This window comes from Canis lupus, chromosome 3 (genome assembly GCF_003254725.2).
Source record: "Canis lupus dingo isolate Sandy chromosome 3, ASM325472v2, whole genome shotgun sequence".
NCBI classification, from domain to species: Eukaryota; Metazoa; Chordata; class Mammalia; order Carnivora; family Canidae; genus Canis; species Canis lupus.
Window position 1 is genome coordinate 12,601,601 of NC_064245.1, and position 14,180 is coordinate 12,615,780.

At 36.7% G+C, this 14,180-nt stretch overlaps 1 protein-coding gene across 5 annotated transcripts in view; it reads right to left on the reverse strand.

The window, feature by feature from the left end:
* LOC112654107 (leucyl and cystinyl aminopeptidase) overlaps positions 1-14,180 on the reverse strand; it is a 108,658-nt gene that overhangs the window by 64,052 nt on the left and 30,426 nt on the right. For all 5 annotated transcript variants that reach the window (XM_035714239.2, XM_049108162.1, XM_025438423.3 and 2 more), the window contains exons 2-4: positions 9,632-10,472; positions 5,055-5,193; positions 3,628-3,759 (exon numbers count right to left, since the gene is read on the reverse strand). In XM_035714239.2, coding sequence (XP_035570132.1) covers positions 3,628-3,759; positions 5,055-5,193; positions 9,632-10,472 — 1,112 coding nt within the window. The remainder of the gene's footprint in view (positions 1-3,627; positions 3,760-5,054; positions 5,194-9,631; positions 10,473-14,180) is intronic.

Here is a 14,180-nt window from a genome sequence, read left to right on the forward strand (position 1 = left end):
TTGGTTAAATTTATTCCTAGGTATTTTATTGTTTTTGATGCTATTGTGAATGGGATTTGCTTTATTTCTTTTTTGGATATTTCATTGTTAGTATATGGGAATGCAATTGACCTCTGTATGATGATTTGTACCCTGCAACTTTACCAAATTCATTGATTAGTTCAACTAGTTTTTTGGTGGAGTCTACAATTTTCTATACATAAGATCATATCATTTGTAAAGAAAGACAATTTTGCTTCTCCCTTTCTGATTTGAATGTCTTCCATTTCTTTTTCTTATCTAAATACTCTAGCTAAGATTTCAAGTACTATTTTAAGTAAGAGTAGTAAGAGTGGGCACCCTTTTCTTGTTCCTGATCTTCAGTGTTTCACTGTTGAGTAAGTTGTTAGTTGTGGGCTTGCCATATACGGCCCTTATTATTTTGATGTATGCCCTTCTATATCTAATTTGTTTAGAGTTTTTATCAGGAAAAGAAGCTATACTTTGTCAAATACTTTTTCTTGTAGCTATTGAGATGATCGTGGGCTTTTTATCTCTCATTGTATTAATGTGATGTATCACATTTACAGATTTGCATATATTGAACCATCTTGTATCCCAGTGTTCAATCCCCTTTGATCATGGTATATGATCCTTTTAATGTGCTATTGAATTCAATTTACTAACATTTTGCTGAGAATTTTGTGCAATGACATCTACTGCAACTATATTCATCAGGGACACTGGCCTACAGTTTTCTTGTAATGTCCTTATCTGGCTTTGATATGAGGGTAACGACAACCTCATAAAGTAAGAAGACATTCTCTCCTTTTCAATTTTTTAGATAGTCTGCGAAGAGTTGTCATTAATTTTTCTTTAATGTTTGGTAGAATTCACCAGAGAGACCATATGATCCTGGTCTTTCTTTGTTGGGAGGTTTTTGATTTCTGCTTCAATCTCTTTACTCATTACTGATCTGTTCAGATTTTTTATGTCTTCATGATTCAGTCTGGTAGCTTGTATGTTTCTAGGAATTTATCCATTTCTTCTAGATTATCCAATTTGTTGGCCTTAATTGTTCATAGTAGTCTCTTATGTTCCTTTGTTTCTGTGGGATCAACTGCAATGTCTCTTTCATTTCCAATTTTGACTTTTGCTTTTTCTTAGACTAGTTAGCTAAAGGTCTGTCATTTTTATCTTTAAAAAAAAAAAAAAAAAACAGCTCTAGTTTCACTGATCTTTTCTATTGTTTCTCTGTTATTTCTTTCATTTATTTGTGCTCTGACCTTGTTATTTCCTTCCTTCTGCTAACTTTGGGTTTAGTTTGTTCTTTTTCTGAGGTATAAAATCAGGTTGTTTACTTTAAATCTTTCTTTTTTCTTAATATAGGCATTTATTGCTCTAAACACCCTTCTTGGGGATCCCTGGGTGGCTCAGTCGTCTGGCACCTGCCTTTGGCCCACAGCACGATCCTAGAGTCCTGGGATCGAGTCCCGCGTCAGGCTCCCGGCATGAAGCCTGCTTCTCCCTTTGCCTGTGTCTCTGCCCCCACCCCCTCTCTGTGTCTATCATAAATAAATAATAAATAAATCTTAAAAAAAAATAAACATCCTTCTTGGAACTGCTTTTTATGCATCCTATTGGATGCATACACTGCCATATTATAGTATTCTGAATTTGGCTATATACTTATCATTACCAATGTGTTGTGTATTTTATAAAAATACACAACATATAAAAATACACAAAATTAGTATGCTTTTATTTCAGCTGGAAGCACTCCTTTTAGCACTTTTTAAAGGAAGTCTAGTGGTGGAGGACTCCTCAGCTTTTGTCTTGATAAGTCAAAAGACTGTTTTCCTTTTTTACTGTAGGTAAACTTTGTCAGACAAGAGTATTATGACTGGCAGTTTTTTCTTTCAGCATTTTGAATCATCTGACTCTCTTCTGGTTGTTAAGATCTCTGCATAGAAGCCCACTGACAGACTTACCCCTTGTAAGATACAAGCTTCTTTTGTTTTCCGGCTTTTAAGATTCTTTTTGATTTTTGAGTTTTACTATCATGTGTCTCTTTAAGCTGTTTGGTAACCTGTAAATTTCATGAACTTGATTATCCAAATTTCTCCCAACATTTGGAGAGCTGTCAGCCATTACTTCTTTGAATAAACCCTCTGTTCCTCTTCCCTCTGTTCTCCTTCTGGAACTCCAGTAATTTACAAATTGTTTCTCTGATGGTATCCTATAGATCATATAGGCTTTCTTCACTCTTTTCTTCCATTTTTACTTGTTCTCTGTCTGGATAATATCAACTTTCCTATCTTTTTTTTTTTTTTTTTAAGATTTATTTATTTGGAAGGGGAGCACACAAATGGGGGCAAGGGGCAGAGAGAGAGGGAGAATCCTCGAGCAGGCTTCCTGCCCATGGGGAACCCATCATAGAGCTCCATCCCAGGACCCTGAGATCATGACCTGTGCTGAAATTGAGTTACATACTTAACCAACTGAGCCACCCAGGTGCCCCTCAACTTTGCTGTCTTCCAAGTCACAAATTCTTTGTTCTGCTTCATCTGTTCTGCTGTAGATGTTCTCTATTTCCCTCTTTTCATTCCATTCATTAACTTTTGCAGCCCTAAATTTGTTTAGTTTTTTCATTTCTGTATCTGTTAAACTTCGCATTATGTACTGTTTCTCGATTCCACTGAATTGTCTTTTTTTGTTTTCTTGTAGCTCATTAAGTTTCCTTACAAGAGCTACTTTTTTGAATTCTTTATTGGATAAATTACAGATCTCCATGTCTTTGGGATCAATTACTCAAATATTCTTGTGAGCCTCTGGCATCAGGTTTTCTTGATTTTTCATGTTTCTTGACGTTCTGTATTACTGTCTTCACATCTGAAGCAGCAGACACTTCCTCCTGTCTTTACTAACTGCTCTCACCAGTGCATCCAAACTTGCATTTCTTTTCTTTTTCAAACAGACTACAGAACTTTTTGGCTAGAAATGTGGACTTCCACAAAGGCTATTTTGTCCAGGTATTACTGTCTAAGACAGTATTTTTCAGGTGCTCCTACACCATGGCTAAGTGGGCTAGAGCTGTTTCACAAGCCACTATAGTGTCCACAGCCAGAAGTGTGGTCTGTATGGCTACCACCTGATGCATGGGTGGGCAGGATTCCTCCCAAGTTCTTTGGCATATGGTGTTGGATCCCATAGTTTCCAGAAAGGCATTTTTGTCCATGAACAGATGTCAAATTACTGTTGCTGTGGTAAAAGGACATGAATGAGGGACACCTTATTCAGCCACGATGCTGTCATCTAATTTTAATTAATTTAAATGTAAAAAACTACATAAAGCCAGTGATCACCATATTGTAGAGCCCAGTTATAGAAGCTTTGTTATACATATACTGTCTTACTGGAATTCTCTTATAGAAGTAAAATTAAAGGGAACTTGAAGATTATTGACTTTTGGGTATTTAATTAAGAAAAAGTAAATAAAGCTAAATAAAAAGTAACATTTCTAGCATAAGATGTCAAAGTTGTGATCTAAAAGCTCATTTTCCTTCATAAAGCAGTTATCAGAAGTCATTAAAGAATTGCTCTTAACCTCCTGTGAAACAGGTTTTCAAGACAACTACTACAACATACCAGGGTTCCATTTACATCCTGACTCAGGTTCTTCATCTCCCCAACAATGAATGCAACCAGGTAAGTGCTCATTTTCACACTCTCAGAAAACTCATCCTGAACAAGTCCATCTTCCATGATGACTGATGAATTCTACAAGCAAAGGGGAAAGGATAACTAGGTTAACTATGGGAATAAATGACAGAAACAAACTAAGAAATTGAAAATTCAAATAGGAAACAAGTAGCGAAGATGCTGGCACATTTTAATCTCTCAGGACAAGAGCATGACTCTAGTCTAAATAGAGCATGGCCCTTATTCTCAATCTGTTCTATCATCCGTCATCGTGAAAATCTTAAAGGAATTTTTAGTTTCAAAAGATCCATTTTAAATAAATGTAACTTAGAAATAGTAAATATCAGTGGTTCTGTTTCTCCCCTTTAAAATATCACCAAAATCCTTCCTTATGATGCAGGACTACTCCACTCTACTGCTACAAATACAGAAGGAGCTATAGTGGGGTATCCCTCTGACAGATCTGAAACAGCTTTTTAAGATGCCACGTTGATGACCTTGAGAAAGTTTAGTGGGATCAAAGGTGGTAAGTCTCTACAGAAGTATGAGGCAGACACAAGATGAGAGAATGCAGGCAAACCTGTAAAATTTTCTGATGATTAATTAAGATGTTTTTGGATATTAGGCAAGGAGGCACCTCTTTTAAAAGAAGATTAAGGGTGAAGAGTATGGCTAGGAGTGGAAGTACTGAAGTGATGTCCCTGTTTAAGGACAGATCACAACCCCTCCTACCAACAAAGGTTGACTCCATAGTCAGTTAGACGTGGGTGGTCCTCTTTATTAACCACATGGGTTCTGAGAGGCTCCTATCAGTTCTACATGGCGACTCATGTGTCAGGAAAAAAAACAAAACCCTAGGTTCTGTTTAGCATAAAAGCAATTCTGCTTGGTTTTATCCCCACTGCCTCCCACACAGAATTTACATCCAAGAAAGAGGTTCATGTTCTTGTAAAACTTTCATGTTACAATATAGATTTTTCAATAACCAATAAACACTAAAATCAATCATGATTCAACACTAACACGTATCACTATTTAGAATAGCAAATTCACCATGTCTCAGAAAATACCACCATGATCTTTAATACTAGTTCATATAGTATTATTATTTGTACAACTTTAGTATAAAGTACATACTTCACATTTCCTGCCCATGCATTCCACATCCAGCAGGTCTTTCTCTTTCTTCAACTGCTCCTTGGGCTGACTTCTCAATTAATTCCAACATATATTTAAGTTTTAAGCATTTTAAGAAAGAGTAAGAATGTATATGATTCTAATCATTCTCAACAGTATCACAAAGAGGAATTCAAGTATTCATAAAAAAGAAAGAGATCCACTCAAAGATTTTACATTAAGGAACAGAACAGTACCTTAGGCATATTTGATAAAGCAGTATATTGCTCATCCCTTATGATCCTGATGATAAATGTGGCTTTAAATCCTGGTTCATCAAAACAAGGAAAAGCAGATCTTGCTGCCAGGGGTTCAAACTGAGTTGCTGCAAAGTACCTAAAACAAATGCAAATTCATCCAACAGTTATTGAACACCTGCTATTGAAGGTATCTTGCCAAGTACCTGGGATACTAAGATAAACCTGGTACAATCCCAGTCACTAAAAGATCTGTAATCAACTGGGAGAGGCATACCTGTCAGGCTGCGAACCATGTCATTAATATTGACAATAAAGCAGTGGAAACAAAGGGTAGGAAACAAATTCTGACTAGCAGTTAAGACACTGTATGGAAACTGGTAATAACATTTGAAGTCTTTAAAAATGAGGGTTATTTGAAAAGGCAGAGAAGGGTAGAAGGTACACTATAAAAAGAGTGGGAAGCACAAGGAAAGACAGAGCAATGGATACTCAGGGACTGGAGGTGGCCGTCCACAATGGCTGGAGATGAAGCCACAAAGGTAGCCATTAAGGTCTTAAAAAGGTTTCAGATGAAGGTCAGTATGAAGGGTGGTCATTAATGGCCACCTGTACAGTCTCTGGCTTCACAACACCAAATCTTAAATTTATTACTTCACTTCTGTGAAGACTAAAAAAACTAGGTGCTCTGTAGTATGATGGTTTCCTTTACCATCTTCAAAAAAAAAGAAAAAAATGTCCTCCCTCTCCTACAGCACAGCAACAACACATGAAATTTGAACCCCTATGAGAGTCCTCAATTAAAAGTTGGGAGAAAAGCATAAAAAGAAAAAGAGGAGAAAATCAGATTTTCAAGTAAAGCAGAGCAACAAAACAGGTCTCCATTTTGGAAATCATCCAAAGATAGCCTAGAATAATCAGAGCAAGTGTGGCCCTATTGTGCATAGTTCAGGTACTAGTCAATATGGCACGTATACAATCACCCCTCTGGACAGGAAGTCCTTGCTTGTTCAAGGCTTAGTTTCCACTTTTAAAAGATACACAGAAAAGAGTGTGATTTGGAAGAAGACCCCAACCCTGCACTTTACCAGCCATGTGACTGGCAAATCAGTAACACACACCTCAGTTTCTTTATTTATTAAATTAGGACTGAGGTAGGATCCTCTGCCAAACATTCAGGGTTTTTTTTTAGAATCAAATAAGACTATTCAAAATAAAAACTACTTGTGTGTCACAAAGTCCAACACAGATGCTTATTATACATGCAAGACAGTCCTCTTTATTCACACTTAAAATTGTGCTTTTGTCCTGATAAGGATTTGCCCAAGTAATTGTTTCTATTGAGTAAATGGCACAAAAGTTAGCAATCAACATACAGACACAATTTAAACATATGTTGTTAATACTCAATTTCTTCACTCCACTTTCAAATTGTTAATACTCAATTTCTTCACTCCACTTTCAAATTCAATTCTTCAAATTCTTAACAGAAAATTATGGAAGAAGGCCACAAGAGACCAGGGGATTAAAGTTTAATGATATCCATAATATGCATATAGTCTACTTAGACCAACACTTTATTATATAAAATTGGACCATAATGTTCTAAGACAAAGGAAATCTTAAATTTTTATTCAAAGGGATTCAATAATAACTATCTTACATAAAAGTCTCTTTGAGAAGGCTGCTGCTTGAAGATACTTATAATTTATCTTATCTATGCTGAACATCCGGAAGCTTATTCTTTCATTAGTGACTTCCTTTGCTTTCAGAAATACTACCTGGAATTTGAGAACTACTGCCAATAGCGCAGGAGACAATCATGAATTAGCTGGGGGTCACGTAAGAGAATTCTAACCACTGAGAGTAACAATGGGTAAATGAAAAAGTGGTGTGAACTAAGAAGGCAGTAGATCATAGTGGTCAAGAATGGCGTCCCAAGTTAAAGTGACCTTTGAAGTCCCCCTGTGCTACCTGCTAGCCGTAAGATGTTAGATTTACTTTATGTGCCTCTGCTTCATTACCCGTAAAATGAATAAAATATTAATATCCACCTTTTAATGGGTTTGACAAAACAAAAGATTAGACATATAAAATGCCTGGAAGAGTTTCTAACACTTCAGTTCTCAGTAAATGCGTATTATTATCACTGGAATTCAGCAAAGTGCACATGAAGTTTGTTATGGCAGATGAGGGATGTGAAACAAACAAGGGCCCAATCTGGAAGAATCTTGAACTAAATCCTGTTAGAAAAGAGGAAGTACTGAAGGATCTTAAACCAAAGACCACCATGGTTAGATGTGTACATCTAGAAATAGGAGTCTGGCAACAGTGAGGAAGAATGGCAGCAAGAGAAAGAGAAAGCAGTGGCAAGATTTGAGGCCCGGAGACCAGTTAAGAAGATACTTGAAGAGTTCAAGAAAAAGGGACTAGGAAACTGAAAGACAAAGAAAAAAAAGATCCCCATCCTAAATTTGTTTACTAGTTCTTCTAGTATCAGTTATTATCTATAACCTGAAGTATATCATCAACACCTTCAGACTGAACTCCAGGTTCACTGACCAGCTCTACATCTTAGATGACATAGGTAAGATTCCCTTACCACAAATACATGTTTGACATTCACATATACTCTGATTTTCCCATCATTAAGGAACACATCCCTTAATTATGTTATCTACTTGTATATATAGTTATTATACTTCAGAGGGGGGATACAAAAACTTTCTCTAATAAAACTATGCAAAATTAAATGTTGGAGAGAGACCCCCAAAATTGCTTTGAATTACAGTTTTCCCATACCTTGAAAGGTATAAATAACCTTCTCAACTTTTATCTTCCCTTAAGCTATACAATCATGAGGGGCATTCATTTTACTGAAGCAGGTAGGTTAACAGATTTATATACGCTTTGTAACAGCAGAATTTCACATATTACTTTGTTTTAATAGATTTAAAAACACTTTTTAAACAATATTCTATTTCTTATTTTTAAGAAGTTGTCTTCTCTATTTTTTTAGCATTTTCCACAACTCGAGGTAGCCCATGGCAAGAGTCAACAAGTGACCATACCCAAAATCACTGTTATCTGCCATATATTTATTCCTTCCATTATATAGTAGTAGGCCCAAGGGACTCCAAGGGCAATAATCTAATTGGAAGAGATGACTACTGGATTTGTTTTTAAGGTTTGTTTGCACTGTTTTTATAATTCCTATAATTATAGAGATACCTCCTATAATTCTTAGAGATAATGAAGATTATAAAGGGAGAAATAAAGCCAAGAAGCCATGAGCTGCCATTATAATAATAAATTTGCTTTTTTTTTTTTTTTTTTTGGATCCTGTTTACTGCATTACAGTGCAGTTTTATTTTGTTAATAGTGACATTTGAAAAGGTAAAGTTCTAGTTTTAGATTAGCATGAAAGTAAAAGGGAAAGAAACACAGACCCACAAAGGAAATGGGTGTGAGCCTGTCCTGGGTCACGTTCACCTCTGGCAGTGCCCACGGCCACATCTCAAAATTATAAATTTGCTTTTAACATCAGATCTCATGCAAGAGCCAGCATGCCACTTTTTTCTTAAATAAAGGCAAAGAGAAAAATTACTTATCTGAATAGGTGTATAAATCTTGCTTTGTCTTTCTCCATTTAAGAAGGATCAAACCATTTCCTTAAGATAGATTTAAAATATTCATCTATTTTCTCAGTACACCAACACACATTTGCCAAATGGCCAGCATCAGCTATTCACAAATGGGCTTACAAAGTAATATGAGTGTATGTGCCAATCAAATTAAACAGATGTCATAAGGATTTCATATACATAAGAGAAATGACATTATTGCTACTTAAGAATAACCTGTAACCTGTATACAGTGTGCACTGCATCTTTCCAGAAACTGAAACTAGATACTATGAATGCTAAGGTTAAAGTGAAAAATACATAGTCTAAATAGGGAGCTGAACACTTTTATGTTGTGAATCAGCTTTTTTTAAACCAAATTCAGTCTCTCCTAGATTTTTTTTTAAATTCCATCAGAAATCCAAAACAGAGTGACTTTTTCATGAATAGCAAATATTAAGGACACTAAAAATGACATACATTAGGTATACAACAGTTCTTTCTGTCCCCTTTCTCCATCCCACTAAGCACTTCCTAAAAGCTCTGCACATTAGAAAAACAGGTCTTAAAAAATAATCCATACTCTTCTTTACATCCCATGGAGATCTTGTAAGGTGACTGAAAACTATATTCATCTAAGATACAAAAAGCTCAAAATAACTTAAGATTTTGTGTTAGAGAATATAACTGATATAATCTTTACCCATTTCCTTCCATTGGCATGCCTAAGTCCCACCATGACATATGATATATGATATATATGAGCATGATAGATGCTCAAGGCTTTGACTAAGACAGAAATAGTATCTTCTTCCAAATCACCTACTATTTTGCATATAACCTTCTAAGTTGAAAGAAAAAATCCAGCTAATGTCTCCAGTGTGGGCAAAGGAATCCATATTATGTAAGTCATCACAGAGCAAAGAAATAGAATCATTTAAGAAGGCTACATACTTTTTCTCATTACTTTCATCTGTGTAGGAGATTCCATAAAACCCATAGTAAGAACTAGATATATTCGCCGAATACTCTATCTTCAAGCTATAATTGTGTCCTTCAAGAAGGGCCTCGGGGGCAACGATGGCAATTTGTTCGTGAAATGGGTATTCCAAGATCTCAACTTGTTTTTCTTGACTTGAAACTGCTGACATAAAGGTCACTCTTGAAATATTATGGCCTGTACTGTGAAGAATGATATTCCATGTGGCCTGAAGAGCCTGAAGTGAAATTGTCACAGAACCCCTGCATGTCATCGAGGTTAGGTTTGGATGTAGATTAAGTTCATAGCGTAGTGGCATAATGGTGGTGGGAAGCCTGACTTGTGCCCAGGGAAACAACTTTCCATTTGTTGCAAGTGGCTGAATTACTCCCATGGATTGGTTTCTTTTATGGCAGCCTTCTTTGGTAAAGGTACATCTGGGCAGAAGATAAATCACCATTATTATAGAAACGGCAACCACAATGAGGAAAACACAAACCCCCATGGTCCTGGCAGAGGGTACAGAGCAAGGCCCATCTGGGCTCGGCCTATAGCCGGTTGCACTGTTCCGAAGGCCTGAGCTTCTGTTCATGAAGGACATGCCCAGCAGTTTCGCAGACGACTCATAATCCTCTTCGTCCTCATCCATCTCATGCTCGCCAAGACCCCGCACCAGCAATCTTGAACCCCGGGGCTCATACTCCACCTCATCAGGCTCTAGCGGATGTAAACAGGGCTCTTTGGCTAAATCTACCACATCTGGTTCTTCCTCAAACATGCTGTTTTCAATCATATTCCTGGGGAGCTGAAGCAAATCTATACACCAAAACATAAGGACAGGTACAGAGTTAGAAAAGAAAATCTCATCATAAAATGCCTACTAGCAAAACCACATTGAATCTTAAGAAATTTGTCACTAAGACTTATTTCCATCTTAGAGCTACTGAATTAAATAAGGTGCTTATAATTTTCTTGTGTCATCCATTAAGAAAACTCAAGCGTAAAATACAAGTTTACCACAGTCATGAAACAAAAAAGCTAAACAAACGAGCTAGTATCGAAAAAGAGACAGCCGAGACTAGACACTAATTTCCTTAATATACTGTTGCCCAACAGCCTGGGTCCTTGTCTTGAGCTTTAGAGGGCCCGGGTTTAGAACTGCTGTGCCTGTCCTCACGGATCACAGGTGTGCCCATCCAGAGTCTATGTCCCCCTTGCAGGGTCTGGTCACCAGAACCACCAGAATTCCTGCCTAAAAGGCTTCACACCTGCTTCTGAAGTACTTGTGGGTCTCTGCTGAGTCCGGTTCTCCCAAGGGAGGAACACATACTGGTATGTCCATTTATAGGCTTGAATGATAGCTAAGCAACAGGCTGGGCTATTTTTTATTTCCAAAACAGAGATGTTCCTATTCTACAGCAAACTGAAAGTGGCAAATTTTATAGAAAATTTCCATAATCAAGAAATCACTTAAAAATAAAAGAACTATAAAAACCAGATACCACTGCAATCCAACCTATTATTTCATGCTTCCAGAGCATTCAGAAACACAACATATTCCTCCCTCTGTAACAACCATTCTGTATACCATGAGTATAAGTGGATCGTGTGTTAGGGTAGTAGTGGCAGGTTTCATAAGCTACAAAGAACAATATTCTCCTACTTGCCAAAAATTCCTGAGAAAACAAAAAGGGTAAATAAATTGCACACAGATCAATAATTTCTAAGATAAGATCACTCAAGGATCCTGTCTTCTTTATTTAAGACTAGCAGAATTTCAGCTTTTAAAGGATGTAAAAAATGTGGTAATTAAAACCTCCATTAACCTTCCTCAAGGTACTTCATACATTATCATTTCTAACCCTCACAACAATTCTATAAATGCCAAGTATAACTATTTTAGGCATTAGGAAACAAAAAAGAGAAATGGGTGAATTTAGCTTCATAAAAGAGCAGTTTTGACACAAACCTGATACTGAAGCCCAGGTCTAAAAATCTAATTCCAAATTTTAGATTATTTCCATAATACACTGCAACCCTCTACTCAACTAATTCATTAAGAATAAGAATAACTAAATTATTTCTTTTGTACTTGGCAATGAAGTTGCTAAGAGTATTATTTTATCATCAGCAGAACAAAACTTAGTCTTGCTACAGCGTGCTCTGTGGACCAGAGCACAGGCATCACATTGCAGCTTGAGAGTGGGCTCTCAAGTTCATTTCCCTAATTTGAATTTTAACAAATCCTTAGGTGATTTACATACACATAAGCTTGAGAAGCACTGGTCTCAGCCTTTTCTATGGTCAGATCTCAGCCAGCGTTAGACACCCCATTCCTGGGTGTGCTTTGGCCACCTCAAACTGCTGACTCTTCTGAGAACAAGACACACTGCTCTTTCAAGCTATCCTCCACATGCCTATCTTCCCTGTTCCCCCTGCCTGCAATGTCATCATTTCTCCCTTCCATCCCAGACTACCAGGTGAACACTTGTTATTCCATAACCCAGGTTAACTTGCTACAATGCTAATTAGGAAATGTTATTTTCTTGTTTTCCTTTTTATTTATTACATTTAAAAAACAAATTTTCTTTTTACTGCATGTCACCTCTTTCTGCTTTGGGGAGCACAGAGACCCCAACAAGGTTATCTTTTCCTACCTCCTCTCTAACCTGAACTTCCACACAAGCCATGCTACTTTACAAGTTTTCTTTGTTTAGTTTTTTTAATAAGATTTTATTTATTTATTCATGAAAGACAATGAGAGAGAGAGAGAAAGAGACAGAGAGAGAGAGAGACAGGCAGAGGAAGAAGCAGGCTCCACGCAGGGAGCCCGACATGGGACTCGATCCCGGGTCTCCAGGATGACGCCCTGGGCTGAAGGCGGCGCTAAACTGCTGAGCCACCCGGGCTGCCCTATAAGTTTTCTTTGCGTAAAACTTTTGATCACATTCTAGGTGTGGGTTTAGCAAGCTGCCATCTTCCCACCTCCTGTGAATGACCTACAAATGGAAGAAGAGTGATTACAATATCCTGCTTTAGGAACTTAATCTCTTAAACATCTGATCCTGCCTCTACTTCTCATGACAAAGTTTTGTTTTGTTTTGTTTTGGATAGTTTTACTGTGTTTGGGGGTCATTTACTTCTTTAATAGAGTAAATATTGCTGTAATTGAACTTAAAAAATTTTTTTGAACTCTTACTGAATTCTTAATGGTTAGAAATTCTATAGTAGTTTTTGGTCCTGGGACAGTGCTGAAGATTAATTGCTTAATTTGCTTTTTCAAAATACGAAAAGGCCTTTTCAGACTTTTTGTTGTTGCATATCGGAAAATTATGTTCTTTTAGCATTTTTTTAATTAATTAATTTATTTATTTATGATAGTCACAGAGAGAGAGAGAGAGAGAGAGAGAGAGAGAGGCAGAGACACAGGCAGAGGGAGAAGCAGGCTCCATGCACCGGGAGCCCGATGTGGGATTCGATCCCGGGACTCCAGGATAGCGCCCTGGGCCAAAGGCAGGGGCTAAACCGCTGCACCACCCAGGGATCCCTGTTCTTTTAGCATTTGCCCTGTGTTTTGTTCTGTGTTAGGCCTAATGAAGACAACAAGGAGGTCCACAAAGTATGGTTTTATTTAATGAATTTCTAAACTATAATTTCAGTTTACTTAGAGTAATCTGTTCTTGAATTCGTATCCCTTTAGAACTTTGTTTTTCTGTGTTTTAAGTAATGCCTTGTTTAAAGCCAGGGAGTAGCCTACTCCCTGACCACCTCCATATCACCTGTCTGCATTTCATTTATTTCAAATCTTCTGATAAGGGTTTAGTCTTATCTTTAGATAAGATACCTTACTTTCATTATTTATCATCCATTCAGATTAACACCTCTGCAGAATTTTAATCTTTCAGAAACAGAATACATTGACCCCTCTGCTGTAATTTATTACACATTAGAGGTATAAACTTTGAGTATATGTATACAATATCAAATTAAATGTATCAAACCTGGGGAAATCACTCTTGTTATAGGTAATCTATGAAGACTGTACTTCCAACCTATTTTAGAAAATCTTACTTTGGATTCTTAGCATTAAATTGTAATGTGACAATGATTATTACCCTTGCTCTAATAGGATTTATTTATATTAAAAGAAAAGACCCAAAAAATTAAAAAATAAAAGAAGGGATCCATCAGAAACAGGAAACTTTCTAAAATCTCTTAAATCCACATATATATGCTATCTATAAACCAAAAGCAAAGAATGACCTAGCTGACATGTTTCAGTTTTAAATAACATAAGCCCATGTGGTAATAATCTAAGAAAACTGAAGACATTTCTTTTCATCCTTCTATGAACTGGTGCTCCTCAATGTTGTCTGTGGATCAGTGTCAATCTACAAACTGCTGTCTGTGACAAGACACATGTGTATGATTAGTATTTAAAAACTTTCGTAGCAGTTTATCAGTAATTTTATGTCTATCAAATTCAATCATTTAAAAAATGGAACTTATAGATTGTATGTCTTT